Source organism: Raphanus sativus, chromosome 4 (genome assembly GCF_000801105.2).
Source record: "Raphanus sativus cultivar WK10039 chromosome 4, ASM80110v3, whole genome shotgun sequence".
Classification (NCBI taxonomy): Eukaryota; Viridiplantae; Streptophyta; class Magnoliopsida; order Brassicales; family Brassicaceae; genus Raphanus; species Raphanus sativus.
The window spans coordinates 29,470,190-29,486,600 of NC_079514.1; the positions used below are offsets into that span (position 1 = coordinate 29,470,190).

General features: G+C 33.9%; 3 protein-coding genes across 8 annotated transcripts; 1 reads left to right on the plus strand and 2 right to left on the minus strand.

The window, feature by feature from the left end:
- Positions 1-325: 325 nt before the first annotated feature.
- Positions 326-3,154, minus strand: LOC108848324 (probable dolichyl pyrophosphate Man9GlcNAc2 alpha-1,3-glucosyltransferase). 3 transcript variants are annotated; one of them, XM_018621653.2, is made up of 6 exons: positions 2,622-3,154; positions 2,327-2,519; positions 2,133-2,240; positions 1,469-1,630; positions 1,118-1,370; positions 326-1,040 (listed from the first exon to the last, which is right to left on the minus strand). In XM_018621653.2, the coding sequence occupies exons 1-6, from the start codon at positions 3,023-3,025 to the stop codon at positions 574-576; spliced, it is 1,587 nt and encodes a 528-aa protein (XP_018477155.1). In that variant the 5' UTR covers positions 3,026-3,154; the 3' UTR covers positions 326-573. The 3 variants fall into 3 exon arrangements, with proteins under 3 accessions (XP_018477155.1, XP_018477157.1, XP_018477156.1); XM_018621655.2 differs by having other exon boundaries at positions 2,327-2,414; positions 2,622-3,152; XM_018621654.2 differs by having other exon boundaries at positions 2,327-2,501; positions 2,622-3,151.
- Positions 3,155-5,636: 2,482 nt separating this feature from the next.
- Positions 5,637-8,481, plus strand: LOC108854871 (ubiquitin receptor RAD23d). Of its 2 annotated transcripts, none has more exons than XM_057008701.1 (12): positions 5,637-5,824; positions 6,138-6,296; positions 6,393-6,449; positions 6,608-6,657; positions 6,762-6,818; positions 6,927-7,104; positions 7,207-7,359; positions 7,450-7,515; positions 7,604-7,651; positions 7,737-7,843; positions 7,930-8,008; positions 8,163-8,481. In XM_057008701.1, the coding sequence occupies exons 1-12, from the start codon at positions 5,759-5,761 to the stop codon at positions 8,280-8,282; spliced, it is 1,140 nt and encodes a 379-aa protein (XP_056864681.1). In that variant the 5' UTR covers positions 5,637-5,758; the 3' UTR covers positions 8,283-8,481. The 2 variants fall into 2 exon arrangements, with proteins under 2 accessions (XP_056864681.1, XP_018484042.1); XM_018628540.2 differs by having other exon boundaries at positions 5,638-5,824; positions 6,602-6,657.
- Positions 8,482-8,511: 30 nt separating this feature from the next.
- On the minus strand, positions 8,512-11,030 carry LOC108854870 (RHOMBOID-like protein 9, chloroplastic). Of its 3 annotated transcripts, none has more exons than XM_018628539.2 (7): positions 10,874-11,030; positions 10,072-10,529; positions 9,848-9,974; positions 9,590-9,755; positions 9,257-9,427; positions 9,029-9,183; positions 8,512-8,955 (listed from the first exon to the last, which is right to left on the minus strand). In XM_018628539.2, the coding sequence occupies exons 2-7, from the start codon at positions 10,514-10,516 to the stop codon at positions 8,700-8,702; spliced, it is 1,320 nt and encodes a 439-aa protein (XP_018484041.1). In that variant the 5' UTR covers positions 10,517-10,529; positions 10,874-11,030; the 3' UTR covers positions 8,512-8,699. The 3 variants fall into 3 exon arrangements, with proteins under 3 accessions (XP_018484041.1, XP_018484038.1, XP_018484039.1); XM_018628536.2 differs by having other exon boundaries at positions 9,848-9,977; XM_018628537.2 differs by lacking the exon at positions 10,874-11,030 and adding an exon at positions 10,605-10,848 and having other exon boundaries at positions 9,848-9,977.
- Between the last annotated feature and the right edge of the window lie 5,381 nt (positions 11,031-16,411).

Genomic DNA, 16,411 nt, shown 5'->3' on the forward strand with positions numbered 1-16,411 from the left:
TGTTTTAAATTTCATGATGTGGACCATATTTAATCAAAATATTTAAAATATTATTATAAACGATTTCGTTTTAAAGGAATTATTACTAGCTCTAGTTACGCACTGATTAAGTTCTAGTTAGAGTTAAAATTAACTTTTAAGGATTGTGAGAATATGAAAAATGTCCCAAAATGTTACATCCTGGCCGTACATTAATAGGTCCACATTTTATGTGATTTTGTACGGTCATGATTTGATTGAAATTCGATCCTGGCCGTCATTATATATGGTAACAACATGAAGATATTAATCTGTTTGCTAGAAAAAAAATACTAAACTCATGAACTTATAAAACAAGTTTCTTTCTTTCCATAAAAGACTCGATATTTACCTCGAGAAAATCTACCGTATGCTACAGATTATGCGTATTACACGTCTGATGACAAAACGACCGGTTTGTGTAAACCAGTTATGTCTAGTTCGATTCTACTTGGTTCAGCAAGCAGACCCTAAACTCAGTTCCAGTTTGGCCAGAAAGACAATAAAAATGGAGCAGAGTTAGACAGCCAATTCAAGAGCCCTGTCTTCTAATCTTCAGATTTGCTTCTTTTCTTTATCCGCAGACCTGAAATGACTCGAGAAATTCCACTGCGTATAGTTTGTGTAAATGGCAAACATAACAAAGTATGAGAAACATAGAATCATGATCAGTGCTTCGAATAGGAAAGGGTACTTTGAGGGAGGTTGAATGGTCAGGTAAACGACATGGAGTAATACGGAGATGAAGAAATGGGTTCTAAGTAAGAACACATAACCAGGGAAGCTGGTAAAGGAGAACGATGAAGTTTTAGTTTTGGGTAAGGTGATGTGAGTCCCTGGGGAATGATAGATGAGGGTAAAAAGGAAATGTAATGTTAAGTAAGGTAGCAAGAGTTTGTCACGGCAAAGAAGAGGGAACATCGAGAAGAGAGCGTAATAGGTTAAATGATTGAAATGGTCAGGGATTTTGAGAGCTAACAGTGTTGCCGCTAGAAAAGGCATCAGGATTGATTTCTCATGCACTGCAGATTCAAAAGAAGAATGTTAGATACTAAAAGGTTGTGGAGATTGAAGATGAAATGTGTATATCTATATATACCTTGGAAGGAAAATAAGTAGAAAGCCATTGAACTATTGAGCAAGCCATATAGGAAACCTTCGTTGCTTGGTGACAAGATTTGCTGAACCATTGATGGGAGAGAAGCTAATACAGTTGCAGCTAAGCTCATAGACTTGAGAGATGGTGTTGTGAATAGTTTTTTCCATTTTATGAGAATGGAAGTGGTGCACCAGAAATTTGCTACGTAATCCTCGTATATTCCCCTCTCAAACGGAGCAAGACGGGAGAGAACCTGCGTCATCAACCAATCAGATTATGTGCAGTTTACATCAGAGGAGGAAGCAAGAAGTGCAATTTCACAGTATAAAAAATGATCGAATGTGTATTTACCATTAAGAGGTCGTCCACAGAATGCAAATATGGCCACCAAACAACAACGAATGTCACGATGACTGCAATTCCAAGCTTCAGCACAGAAAGTACTGGATTTTTCCGTCTTAGGCATTTACCAAGCAGATGGCTGAAAAAGGCAGGAGCAAAGTATGCACTCATCTGCAACATTCGGCAAATGAGACAGTATGTTATGACCAAGGAACATATCCAATGATCACATCATTGTTAAATCCAAATATCAAGAACCGCTTAGACTAACAAAACTGTATGTACAGAACATTCAAAGATGCATGGCCAAACTACACTACTCCACTCCCTTAAGAATATTACACATTTTCACATCATATATCACACATTTATACTCATTGTTGCAACGCCATGACGCACTAAGGCGCTCGCCTCGAATCAAATTTTTTTAAACATCATCCTCATCGTAATTCAATACCATGTCTCCATCATTACACAACACAAAGATTAATAAAAAACGCCATGCAAGCTAAGAAGTCAAACAAAACCAGGGAGATGGTAAAGCATCAACAAATTCTCAAGAAACAAGCCAACAACAACAAGATTGACAAGGAAGAAAACAGCAGTTTGCAACGTGACTGAACTATCACGTCTTTGGTCTTTAAAACAGTAGGAACATAGTCCCAAGCGTTACCTGTTTATGGCTAAGAGCAAGAGTGAAGAAAACACAAGTAAGAACCTCGCTCCCACAGAGTACCGCAGCAATAGCACCAACTGTAAGTCCCAAGCTGATACAATTGTACTAAAAAAAAAAACAATCTCTAATGAGAATCATGAAACAACCAGAGAAAATCTTATACCAATAGAGACAACAATCATTAGACAAACCTGAAAATGACCATGATCAATGAGAATCAAACAAGGGTTCAACAGAATCATAGCAATATGCCACGCCACTTCACTCTTGGCACGGTTCCTATGGTACACCAACACGAAAAAGAGAGCAGCTGGGAAGAATATGAGAGCATCAGAGGAAAAAACCGTCCATCTCATCAACAACTTTCTACACAAAAGTTTCAAACTTGAGCGATACGTAGAGATTATTAATTTATCCAGATACAAAAACTCAATTTGGTATTATGAAATTATATTAATTTATAGATTATTAATTTAAAGAGGTTACCCGTGATAAGATTCGTGCCCACGGGAAGTGAGAAGAGACACAGAATCAGGATCGAACGTTCGGAGGAGGATGCCATGGATGTAACTCTGGTAAGCAGTCAAAGGAGGGTAATCGAGTCCCCAGTAAGCGAGGTCGTTGTGAGTGCCGTTTCTGTACCAATCGATGGGTGGGAGGTTTGTGGTTATCTCCATCCAGTGTCTCTGAGCTTCGAAATCTCCGAATTTCGGTGGAGTTCCGGCGCCGGAGTAGGGGAACATCGAGACCGCGGATCGGATCAGTAGTGCGAAGAGGGAGATGCAGAGGAAAGAAGTGGTGGTTCCTTTGTGTGTTAGCCACCACCAAGTGTCGATCGGAGGTGCGGTGCCATCGCCGGAGAGATTCACGGGCTTCCTCTTCGGCGGCATCTCTGGTTTAGTTTTTTGGGTTGGGAGTGTTGTTGATTAGAACCAAAATGGATCGGATCGGGTTTTGAAATTTATAAGTCGAGTTAACCGATTTCTACTTTCTAGAATTCCAAGTCAATATTTCTCAGCCATGCTCACAAGACACTAGCTGCCCTGGTTTCATCTGCTGAAATAAAATCTTTCTTTTTTTTGTAAACTTGCTGAAATAAATCTTTCAAAATTATTTTATATATAGTTTCACATTTTTTACCATGAAAGTATAAAAGAGAAATTTCACTTTTACCTTCTTTCCATGGACATTTTCAAAAATGTGTGAGTATTAGATTTCCCTTTGCTTTATAAATATAGAAATATAAATAATTATTCAGATAAATAATAAAAAAATAGTGTTTATAGTTTTCATATTATAAATTTTCAAGTTTCACGATGACAGAAAGATAATAAAAAAATATTGTTTATAGTTTTCATATTATAACTTTTCAAGCTTCAATTTTTTATTAAAAACTGAATTTCTTTTCAAAATATTTTATTATTTTAACTATTTATTATATATTTATTAAAATTCTAAACCACACCCTCCAAAATCTCACCCTTCAAATCTAAACCATAAGTCTAGATTATCTTCAATGTGATTCTTTATTTTTTTTCTCTACAATAGAGATAAGTTTCTCTCCAATGTATTTATTTATTTTCTCTTCTAAAAAAATATTTTTAAAAATTCTTTTTTTTTTATTTTACAATTAACATTCTTTTACTTATAAATGTTGAAAATTAACATTTTCGTTATATCTTTTGGAATTGTTTCATAAAAATACAATATTATTTAATTTAAACATTTTATTACAAAAACATTAAACAAAAATAATAAAACAAATTAGATATTATCTAACCATTATTATTACTATATTTTCTCATAAATAATCAATTAATGCATTATGAAATGAGAAATGAACTTTTTGTCTTTAATATTTTTGAATCAACTTGACAACTTTGGATCGGTTATCTTCATCATCTGATATTTGAAGCAACAAGTAATAAAATCAACAAATTCCATGTCCATCCATTTTGTTTGAATAATATTCTAATCAACAACCGTCTATCTATCGACACTCGCTCATCCACATCGACTGATACTTTTCAATATCCGTCTACCAATACCGCACATCGCGCATCGATCGATACTAAGATGTAAGATATGGTTGCAATTTTGATTCTCATGCAAGACGAGAATGAGAACCTGCATAATCATGGTTGCAATTTTGATTCTCCATGCAAGACGAGAATGATAACCTCCATAATCAGTAATGTCATCTGCGTAATGCAGCAGATCAGAGAGGTAAGAGAATTAGATTATTATTTAAAAGTAGGTTCAGTGGCAAAATAAATAATATGCCAAATAGTTGTAAAAGGGGTATGAATATTAGATAAAAATGTTATCATAAAATATCTTAAATGATATTCTGAATGTGCATAAGATTTACTCATTATATATTTTAGTTATATTATACAAGGAAGATTCTTACCTTTTTTCCTTAACATTAGTGGATTTATGTTTTTCTAAGGCTACATTTCATAAAAGTCTTTAAAATAATTTTATGACCAAACTAACTTATAAAAATGCTAAATAGGTTTTCACTGAAGCATATAAATATTAAAATATCCTTAATAAATAATAAATTTCATATAAATAATATTTAGAATATGATCATTATAATTATAATTTTAAATCCTAAATCTTAATGTCTAAATCCTAATAAATCCCACCCAAAAATTAGACTTAAATTTTAGACCACTTAATTTTGAAGATATAAGTATTTTTTGAAAGAGAAATACTTTTAGATAACACTAAATTTTTTTTTGTCACAAATATAATCTATAAGGATCAAAATGACTAAATTGTTTTATTAAAAATATAAATATATACTTATACATTTAGAGTTACCTAATCTGGATCTTAAGGTTTAAAATTAAATGATGAAGTTTTGAGGTAGAGTTTAAAATTTTTAAAATAAAAAAAATAAATATTAAAAGTTTAACAATAAAAAATTTAAAATAGTTTCATAAATTATATTCGAATTTCAAAAATTTGAAAAAATTGAACAAAAATAAAAATTTCAAATTTAAAAACATATAAATTCAAAACTATAACTTTTTATTTTATTTATTTTTATATATCTAGTGTATAAGAGTTTTTTTTCTATTTAGTGAAATATATTAGATCATTTTTTCCTTTGGAGTTTTTTTTGTGAAAAACAAAACAAAAACTGAAAATGCATTATTTGAAAGAATTATCCTATTTTCAAATATTTTGATTATCTTAAAATATATATTTTTATGACAAAATATTTTTAAGGCTATCCTAAAAATTTTCCTTTTTTTACAATTAACTCTGTGGAGTAAATTTCGCATGCCAATATCTAAAAATCCCAAACCCAAGCACTAATTGAGTTGATTCCGAGGAAGATTATAATCACCTGTACGCACGTCCACTTAATTCCTATACTCCCTTTCCAATCCAACGGTTCAGAAGCCATGATTGTTTCTTCATCTCCACATGATCTTTACACACCAAAGGTAGTATATAGGCTTGCGGGTAGGCTATCAGCCATTAACACTTGTTAATAGTTCGATATATATAAAGCCGACTCAAGACGCCCACAAAAGCGGTCTCTCTCTATACTTTGCTTCTCTCAACCTTCTCTCTTCTCTCAAGTTTTCCTCCTAAACGATACGATGAAGATCTTCGTCAAGACTCTCAAGGGGACCAACTTCGAGATCGAAGTGAATCCGGCGGATACGGTAAACCCTAATCCCCCTATTCGATGGTCTCTCGCGTTGAACTGTTTATTAGGTCTGATTCTTATCTTGGTGGAATTAGGGTTTGGAATAGTGAATCTCACGACTCTGATTTGATATTCTGTTGTTTTTTTTGGGATGATAATTCGTTGTTCCGTTCGGATTCCAAAATTAGGGTTTCTTTGTGAGTCTTGATAGTAATGACTCTATGTTAATTGTTTTTAGTGTGTATAGTACTTGAATCTAAGACTCGATATGTATTATGTCATGGAAACATGCGTAAGGTTTGTATTTAACAATTGGGGGGTTGTGACAGATCTCTGAAACTAAAAGAAGAATAGAAACTCATCAAGGTGCGCAATACCCGGCTGCTCAGCAGATGCTAATCCACCAAGGAAAAGTTCTCAAGGATGAGACTACATTGGAACAGAACAACGTTGTTGAGAACAGTTTCATTGTCATCATGTTGTCTAAGGTGTCATCTTTTTTTTTCGTTTTTGTTTATGTTTTGGTAGTTATAGTAGTTTCTGGATGCTAACTCGTTCTACGATTGTGTTTTATTTTTACTTAGGCCAAGGTTTCTTCAAGCGGGCCATCAACTGCATCTGCACCTGCACCTGCACCTCAGGTTAATAAAGTTTTTGTTTTTTTAATGTATTTGGCTATGGTTTACTCTTGTGTTTAAGGCTCTCTATTTGCAAGTGAAAAAGAAACTAAGTGGTATATCATAGAGATCACATTTCTTACTTTTTCTAATTGAATTGCTTTGGTCTTTTTTAGGCTCAGCCTGCACAGACAGTAGCTACACCTCAGGTGGCTGCTCCAACTGTCTCAGTGTGAGTTCAAAGCCTTCTTCTCACTTTGGTTGAACCCAATCTGTTGATGAATCCCTCTATACGCCGCTTTGCTAATTTGTTGTATTATTGCTTGCGTTTTGCAGTCCAGAACCTACAAGTGTAGCTGCAACCGTTGCAGCACCTACTGCTGCTGCTACTTCGTAAGCACTTATCAGAACTGCAAAATATTCACTTTCGTATTCTGTTTTTCATTCATTGTTTGATTATCAAATAACTTCTGTTCCCTTTTTTCTGTGGGGGTTGAACAGGACGCAGACAGATGTGTATGGTCAAGCAGCGTCAAACCTTGTTGCTGGAAATCATCTAGAGTCCACTGTTCAGCATATTCTTGACATGGGTGGAGGTAGTTGGGACCGTGACACTGTTACCCGAGCCCTGAGAGCCGCATTTAACAACCCTGAAAGAGCTGTTGAATATCTCTACTCAGTATGTCTCATTCCACTTCTTGTTTTATATTTACCTTTTTCGTTTGTCCTAACTACAGTATCCTTTGATCTGTCTGTTGATCTTTTGTTTGATACCCTTCAGGGAATCCCTGCTCAAGCTGAAATCCCGCCAGCCCCTCAAGCCCCAGCTACGGGTGGACAGGCTGCAAATCCTCTAGCACAGACCCAACAAGAAGCTGCTCAAGTTCCTGCAACTGGTGGTCCAAACGCAAATCCATTAGACCTGTTCCCTCAGGTAGACTTAACAAAAAAAGTCTCATAGTAACCATATAATTAACCAATTTTAACTCTTATCTGACGTTCACTCTTATCTGTCTTCACTCAGGGCATGCCCGCTGCAGACGCTGGTACTGGAGCTGGTAATCTTGATTTCCTGCGTAACAGTCAACAGGTATCTTCACATTCTTCTCCATTATTAGAGTAAAGGACTCCTCATCGTTCCTCTTATGATAATCGCAATTTGTTTTCCAATGCTACAGTTCCAAGCCCTACGAGGAATGGTACAAGCGAACCCTCAGATTCTACAGGTACATTTTATTCACCTATTACACAATTCCTAATAGGCTTTTTAATCACACAATCATATTCAGCTCACAATGTTTTGTTATGCAGCCTATGCTTCAGGAGCTTGGTAAACAAAACCCGCAGCTTGTGCGTCTAATTCAAGAGCACCAGGGCGACTTCCTACGCTTGATAAATGAACCTGTCGAGGGAGAAGAGTGAGTTTGTTGTCTCATACATTTTCATTTATTTTTCTGTCCTGAAAACTGATTTTTTCATTTACTTTTACCAATACAACCTGCAGGAACGCCATGGAACAGTTGGAAGCAGCCATGCCACAAGCTGTTACCGTCACACCTGAAGAGCGTGAAGCCATTGAACGGGTTTGTTCCTCTTTTTTTCCTTTGAATTTGTACTAGAACTGTAGTCTGTGTCAATGGAGGATCTTCATCTTTTAGTCATTTGTGTTCAAATCTGATTGGATTATTGAAAGTATTGAAATTATGATTTTGATAATAGTTTGTTTTGGTTGCACAGCTCGAAGCGATGGGGTTTGATCGTGCGATGGTCTTGGAAGTGTTCTTTGCGTGCAACAAGAACGAAGAACTTGCAGCTAACTATCTTCTAGATCACATGCACGAGTTTGAAGAACAATAGTGGAAGAAGAAATATATCAATTCCATTCCTCCTCTCTCCTAAACTCAGAGACCCCATCTTTTTTTTTTTCTCATTTACTTTTATATGATATGACCTGGCTTCTCCGGTGCAGTTGACAAGTTTTATGTTTATGTTCATGGGAGTTGGTATGTTTATGCTATATTTTAAAAATCTTATCATAGCTTATCTCGTTTGAAGATGTGCCTCTCTCTACATAATTGCATCAAAATAATAGATAACCTTGAGATATATATAAACTAAAACGTGAGAATAGTTTAGTATAGTTTTCTCATTGTGCTATACCCCAAACCAAAGAGCACTCCCTCCATTGTTAACCAATACAGATATTTAACTTGTCAATTACACACGTAACCACACACACAAGTACCTAATAGTTGTTGTCTCGATGATGCTACTCTAAATGAGAGAGTAGACAACATCATCATAAGTAGGGAAGTCCAACGGTCCATCCCCAAGGACTAGCACACAAGTCACAAGAACCGCAACAAAGACTACGAACACAAGAAGCGATTTACATGGATCACCACTATTCTGTTTCTCCTGTCCAACAGTCACAATCCCTTCTGGTCTTTCACTTCCTCTTCCAAATTGAAGCACTGGACAAGTGAAGTACCCGTACACGATCCCAGCTACAAGTGCTCCCAGATTTGTCCTGTCATGACTCACATGTTAGAACCAAAAAACACAGTACCTTTTTCTGATAAGATGAAATATTGGAAGCTTACCAATCATCTATAGGACCGAAATGGCTTAATATGAGACCAAGCCCTGTCATTACAATGGCCTTATTAAACAAGTCCTCATACTCATCTCTTTTGATCATCTCCTTGTTCTGAGATTGGTCCACAAGCCAAGCTCCTATTAACGCAAATGCTGGTCCCTGCATCAACCAGTTTACATGATTTAACATTCTTAACGGTGCAATTTGGTGGAAAGTAAAAAGTTCAACTTACAGTTCCACCAACGGTAGGATCTGGTGTAAGAAGAAAGCTCATGAAATTACCAGAGACTCCTCCGAGAATGTAAATCAGACAAAACGTGAATATCCCATAGTCACGGCACACTTTTGGTCCAAAGGTAAGCAGAGCCCATGAGCTAAGTGCTACGTGAGGGATTCCAGAGTGCTGCAAAAGTGTGTAAGAAGTATGTGTTTCAGAGACAAAAACATGAAACCAAGCCATCAAGAGTGAAGAGTGTGACAAGATTCTGTTCAATAGCTGTTCCTGTCAAGTGTGTTTCTGATACAGTAAGAATGGGAGAACAGACCCAATATGTTGGTCTTGTACCAGAAACATGGGTGTGACGAGCCTCCACCATTCTCCAGCCACGATTAGATCGTTTATCTTTGCTCCATAGAGCAAAGGAAGCGATAAGAGTCCCATTTCGTTATTCCTCACTGGAGCCGCTGCTTCAAACAGACACACTCCGACGTTTATGGCTGCTAATATACTCCTGCGTTAAAAAAAAAAGATAGAGAATGTTTTAAGCAATAACAAGAACATGTGTTACATCTAAGAAGAAGTGTGATTAAGAAGAGTTTTTACACAGTATAGAAGTTCAACGTATCTTCTCCTTGATCCTCCTCATCATCATCCAGCTGCTGGAAAGGACTATTATTATTATTATTACTTTTGATATCAGCCTTTTTCAGTTTGCTTGCTGCTGAACCTCCTTCTGGTTGGTCAAAGAAACAATAAAGTAAGTGCATATTAACAAGATAAAAGAACAAAACAGGTGTTTCAAGAAGGTCTTGTTATTATTCTTATACCTTTTTGTTGTTTCTCAAGATAAACCCTCAAAGATTCTAACTCCGTCTCTGCATTGAGTTTAGCTTTCTGGCCACCTGTTGAGATAGAGGGCTGCTTCTCATCGCCGCCTTGAAGTTTCCCAAAATAAGAATCTAACAACTTAAGTCTCTCATTGATGTTCTCGGACTCTGATGACGCCCTAACCAAGCATAGCTTTCCTCTTGATGAAAGACAATAAGGGATCGATCTCATATAACTCTTCTTCACCCTACAATCCCTCCCCAGAGCGGTTGTGCTATGTTTCAGACCACTAGTGCAACTGCTGGTAACAGCTGCCTTCATCAACACGTCGAAAGCCGGACATGGGAAGGTCCTTGCAGAGGAAAACAGTTGTCCTGTTGAAGTCCCATGCTGAAAGACATGATCTTTACAGGGGAATTCATGGTGAAGAGGGAACAGCGCCATTATAAATTCAAATCTGTGTATTTAGAGTAACATGTACAAAAAGATTAGATTTTTTTTACCAGAAATATGAGAAGGGCAAGTTACAAACCAATTTGAAGTTTGGAGAATCCAAAAGCCTATATTGGATTCAAGAAAGGCTGTGATGAAGTAATATCTCACTTGGGCATTTAATCAAACAACAAAAGGGCATAACTTTATTATTATTACGATTAGAGCAACGAGTACCAAACGGTCCAAACCCAGTTCTTAGAAATAAGAAATCGCTTCTCTTTCCGACAGATATTTAAGATTACAAAGTCGAGAGAGGAACCATCGGGAAGAACCACAATTACAATCGAAGAAAGTGAAGGGGTTTACCTTGGGAGAGAAGAAAAGAAGAAGAAGAAAGGTGAGCCTCTATTTGCGTTGCGCAGACCACCGTAAGATGATTGTGGTAGGGAGGAGGATGATAAGTGAGTGTTTTAGGAGGAAATGAAAATTACGTTTTTGGGACGAAATGAGTAAACAAAGTATTTTTTTTTAATTAGTGGTTTTCGTTCGCTTTTTTAGATATTTTTATGAGTTTGTTTGAACCACTGACTCACATGTCACGCGTCACAAGTACAACTCTTCAGAGTTGACTATTTGTTTGCTTTCTGTTTTTTTAACTACATGCATGTTCCATGTATTGTGTTTAAAATGGTGTAACAAGATAATAATAGGTCTGTTATAAAATAATTTATAATTTTATAGCATCAGAAAATTTATATAAGGATAAATTTTTGTATCCACACAAAAGAGAAATAATACTGATAATAATTTTGTATCCACACAAAAGAGAAATAATACTGATAATAACGAAAGATTTATACTATTAAAGCAGGATTCTATTGTGTTTTTTACCTAAATCTACCATTTCTTTAACTAACATTGATTATTTTATTAAGGGCAATCAAGTAATATTAATAATACATTTTATTGTATTATTTTTTGGATCCAGCCCACTGCACACATCATCTCTCTTGGACCATTTGGGCCGATTAAGAAATCACATCCAATTCTTATTTTTTCTCCAAATTCAAATAATTTATTTTCAACCATTATTTATATTTTGTGTAGTGAACAAAAATTAATAACTTAATTATTATGTTTTTTCTTTTTAATATAATTTAAGCATTCATAAAAAAAATTTTGATTTTTTCATTGAAAAGTATAAATCTTTATTAAAAGTATATAATTTTTTATTAAAAAATTAACCACATAATAAAATTAATATATCAGAGTTATACTAACTTAATTCATTAAAAATAAAGTTTAATTTTCTAAACATAAATACTCAATAGACCTGGACGTTTGGATACCCATTTGGGTACGGATCGGTTCTTTCGGATATCGAGTTTTTTGGGTTTTGAAATTAAACCACATTCGGGTATTATAAAATTTTGGGTCAGGTTCGAGTCGGATATTTCTGGGTCCGGGTGGGTTCGGTTCTCATGCATAAGAACCTCCAAAATAACCAAATAACCAAAGTATCTAACGGGTCAGTTATTTGTACTCAAAGTAACCAAAGTATCTGATTCGGTTCAAATTTTTGTATCCAAATTATTCAAAAGTAACCAAAAATATACATTTTATATAGTTTTTTGGGTAAACTTTTATCCAAACTATCATATTTTATCCAAAAATACTCAAAAGTACCGAAAATAACTACTATAATTAACTTATAATATCAATTTAAAAATTAAAATAATTATAAATATAATTATAACATATATATATTAGATATATTTTAGATATCTTCGGGTACTCATTTCGTTCTCGGTTCGGGTCGGATTCGGGACCGATTCTTCGGATATAGCAATTTAGAACTCATTCGGATATTTATCCCGGGTCTGATCGGGTTCGGAATCCTGATTTTCGGGTCGATTTCGGGTTGGTTCTTCGGGTCCGGATATTGTGCTCTGGCCTATACTCTTTTAAAATGAAACACGATAAAAAAAAAACTTAAATCTTTTATAAAAAAAACAAATATACAAAAATATGATATTTACTAAATATTTGTCAATTTAAAAGAAAAAATAAAGGAAAATAAATCCGCGCTTTGAAAGCGCGGATCAAAATCTAGTAATATGTTATAAGAGGAAGAAGACATGGTGTGTGTTTCATTGAATACAAACAGTGCCGTCTTAGCACATGTGCTCAAGGCACATTTGCACAGGATCCTTTGTTTTTCCTTTAAAAATTAGGGTCTTATTTTTCAAAAAAGTATAAATATTAGGATCCTAATTTTTATAGTTACTGCAATATAGCTAAAGTTGGAGAAAAAAAATTTTAATTGGGCACAAAGTCTTATTACTATTTGGGTCGGGCCTGAATACAAATGTTCATGTATATAGAGGTAAAAAACAGAAGTTACTATGAGTGTACAGTGACGATGGATTCTACATGATTTACTTTTACGTATGTCTGTTAAATTTGGTGTGTGTAATATTAATGTTACATTTTTCACGTTTATAATACTTCTCTTTGGAGACCAGTGTCACTATCATTTTTTACTTAACGTCTTTGATTATTACAAAAATATTTTAAAATACTTATTATTGTTTCTTAAAAAATAAACTCATATATACATATATATATATATATATATATATATATAATTTCTTCATTCTGCTTTACTTGTGAATTAAAATGTAAAATATATTCTTCTAATTAGTGTATATGTATATATATATATATATATATCTAATATTATATATTTAATTTACATGTATACATTATAGATAAAAACAATAAATATTTATTTTTATATATAAAATCATATCAATTTATAGATGAATATTTTTATTGACAAAAAAAAAATAGATGAATATTTTTAAAAAAATATTTAATAACATTTATAAGTATACTTTTGATACACTAAAAATGAATCATTGCTACTGCCAAGTTAACAGTTGCAATTGTAGTACTTGAGATTCAAATCCAGAGGACCAGTCTACACTCTAGTTCTATGAGTTTCGAAATCATAGAAGATATGGTTTTGGTTGAAAGAGACGATAGTAAACAAGCAAATAAAACACGAGATAGATTCAATTAAACAAGAGCTAGCCTAGGGTAATTTATTGGGTGTTGAATTGGAGCCAAACAATTATTCAAGCGCGACGAAGTGCTTTCTAGAACTCGGATCACTCAGCTGGAACACTCCACTGTCGTGGCAGTGATCGCTTTGCAGATCGATCTCACCACCTAACTGTCGTTGGGATGAGGATCAATTGCAAGCTTTAGAGAACAGGTCCGATCAGTTCACTTACCACCCTAATATCTACTTTCGCTGATTAGGGATACTAAGCTCATTCAATACATATCAAGTTATCATCCTAAGCGGTTAACTAGGCGATGAACTAGTGATCTAACATCAAGTGATCAGGTTAATGAAAGCAGTAAGAACAGTATGAATGAAGAACAATTATGGATCGATTATCTATGTTTAGCTCATGTCTCAACACCCTAAAACCCCTAGGCGAGCAAGGTCACTACTCGATCATGATGCACATAAACAAATACATAAATCCTGAATAAAATTGCATAAGAACAGAGTATGAAACAATAGGGTTCAGATGATCTTCTCTATGAGAGGATGGATTCTTCTCCCTTACAAGTTGCAGATCGCAAAATATTCAGTGTTCTCTTGTAAAACTAGCGTAGAAAAATAGTAAAAAGATAGATGGCATTTTTATATGGAGGCGCCAATCAAAAGAAAAGAGATTAGGGCAACAGGGTTTTATTCCCGAAATAGGAGTTTCCATATTCGTCTGGAACAATCTCCGGATCACTCCGTCTGCTTGTTCCGTTTGCGAGAGAACAGTCTCGGGACTGTTCTCTTGAGTGTTCTCCGCATGAATGCTCCAAAAGGACTTCTTTTCATCAGGCACCTTCTCTTCTTTTTTCTACTAACTCCAAACCTGTAAAAGGTCAAAAAGGACTAGACTGACACGAATTACTGACTTGAAACAAATGAAAACATATATACATGATGTGAAAAACACCATATATCAACTTTTAACATTATTTAAATCTTCTTACACTGAACCAAAAAATAGAAATATTTGTATATGTATACTTATATTTTAAATATTTATGAATCAAATCATTACATTCCGCTTTCAGTTAATACAATTTTACCAACTCTTTCAATAGATAGAAACTATAAATATACTATAGATAAAAAACTTTTAGTTAAATATACTATATTTACAGTTACTAATATATTTTACATAAATATAATGAAAAAAAGTAAATGGATTTGACAAAAAGGAAGAGAATAGTATGTTTGTGTTTGTTTTTTGTCAAAAACATAATGAATGAATTTCATGAATAATATATGTTGTTTTTTATTTATAAAAAACAAATGAATATTTTTGATTTAATTTGGATTAGATAATTCATCTATTGAATAGTATATCCCTTGCTTTTAATATGTGAATTAAAATATGAAACATTTTATATTTTCACATATATATATATATATATATATACAGCTATATAGATGATTATGAATCAATATTTTTAGAATTAATTTATTTCATAGGAAATTACCTATTGGCAAGAAAAATAGTGGAATAGGCGAATAGACTGTTTTTATGCTGAAGAAGACAAAAAGTTTACACTTTATGCAGTTTTACTGCTTTTCATTTTTGGCACTTCACAAAACGTAAATAGCTTTTACAAAACATAAAAACTCATATGCAGGACACATGTTATTGTATTGTTTTTTGCTAAATGGTAAATGTCATTACTATGAATGATGATTTGGTTACAAGAAGCTTGCAGCCACAGCCTGCTTTGACAGCCGGTTTGATTTTTAGGGACCGCAAAAAGTTTAAAAAAATCCCTAAAAACCTAAGAATTAAATCCAAGCTTCCAAACATGGATAGCATGAAGTTAATAGATCAAACTAGAACAAGAAACAACATTTTAAAGCTCCCAATCCAATGCACTTCTTGTTTTGCACGGATTAACCAACAAGCAAGAGTATAGCTCCCAATCCAATGCACTTCTTGTTATTGTATTGTTTTCCTATTCAAACACTATAATAAATTTTTAATTTTTTGATCTGCACTTGTTCCACTTAATTTTGTAATATATACTGTTTGAATTGTTTTTAGTATTTGAAATCATTGATTCATCTGGTTTCTTCTTCCAATACAATAATTTTCTCACAAAACATTTCTTAATTTCTAGTTTCATTAAAAAAGTTACAATCAGCTGTTATTTTTAATTTTTAATCATCCATCTACAAATATATAAGAAAATATTTTTTGTCATACTATGAGACCTATAACTGAAGCGAGTGTTGCCCTACTATTAATACTTCTGGATTGCTTTCACATAGTGACACCACGATCTTCAAATATATTTGTAGATTCATCACACACGAAGTGTTACATATGAATTGGAATAAAACATATACTTGTCGATTTTGGATTTGATTTCTTTTGGCAAAATTTACTTTTACTTGATCATACGAAGATGAAACTATGTTTTGGATTTCCGTAAAACCCCCATAAATTGGACTAATCGTCAATGCTGTTTTTCTGGTGGATTAACAAAAAAATCAGATGTAAATAGCACACACAAAATTTATGTAAGTAGTTTTGGAAATTAAGGCTTTATATATTTTTGGAAAACTAGCATTGTCTAGCCCATACTTATCACAATTAGGAAGATGAATTTTTTTTTACTCATGTCCTTGTTGTCGTAGCTCCTCCAATTACAGACACCAAGCAAGTTCAGGAAAGACACTCAAGATCACTACTACTGCAATAATTGTTCAGGTTCTTACGAGAAGTGGAGCGAATTAAAGAATAAGTGTCGGTTGACAGTTGACACCTTTAAATAACAGTAGATTTATTCTTA

Excerpts from the sequence above, each read along its gene's own strand:
- LOC108848324 (XM_018621653.2), bottom strand. The coding sequence starts at position 3,025 with ATGCCGCCGAAGAGGAAGCCCGTGAATCTCTCCGGCGATGGCACCGCA. Across the intron at positions 2,241-2,326 it reads TTGATCATGGTCATTTTCAG|TACAATTGTATCAGCTTGGG; the intron begins GTTTGTCTAATG and ends TTTTTTTTTTAG. Across the intron at positions 1,631-2,132 it reads TTGCTCTTAGCCATAAACAG|ATGAGTGCATACTTTGCTCC; the intron begins GTAACGCTTGGG and ends CGAATGTTGCAG.
- LOC108854870 (XM_018628536.2), bottom strand. The coding sequence starts at position 10,516 with ATGGCGCTGTTCCCTCTTCACCATGAATTCCCCTGTAAAGATCATGTC. Across the intron at positions 9,428-9,589 it reads TCGTCACACCCATGTTTCTG|CACTCTGGAATCCCTCACGT; the intron begins GTACAAGACCAA and ends ACACTTTTGCAG. Across the intron at positions 8,956-9,028 it reads TTCGGTCCTATAGATGATTG|GACAAATCTGGGAGCACTTG; the intron begins GTAAGCTTCCAA and ends GAGTCATGACAG.
- LOC108854871 (XM_018628540.2), top strand. The coding sequence starts at position 5,759 with ATGAAGATCTTCGTCAAGACTCTCAAGGGGACCAACTTCGAGATCGAA. Across the intron at positions 7,105-7,206 it reads CTGTTGAATATCTCTACTCA|GGAATCCCTGCTCAAGCTGA; the intron begins GTATGTCTCATT and ends GATACCCTTCAG. Across the intron at positions 7,360-7,449 it reads CATTAGACCTGTTCCCTCAG|GGCATGCCCGCTGCAGACGC; the intron begins GTAGACTTAACA and ends GTCTTCACTCAG.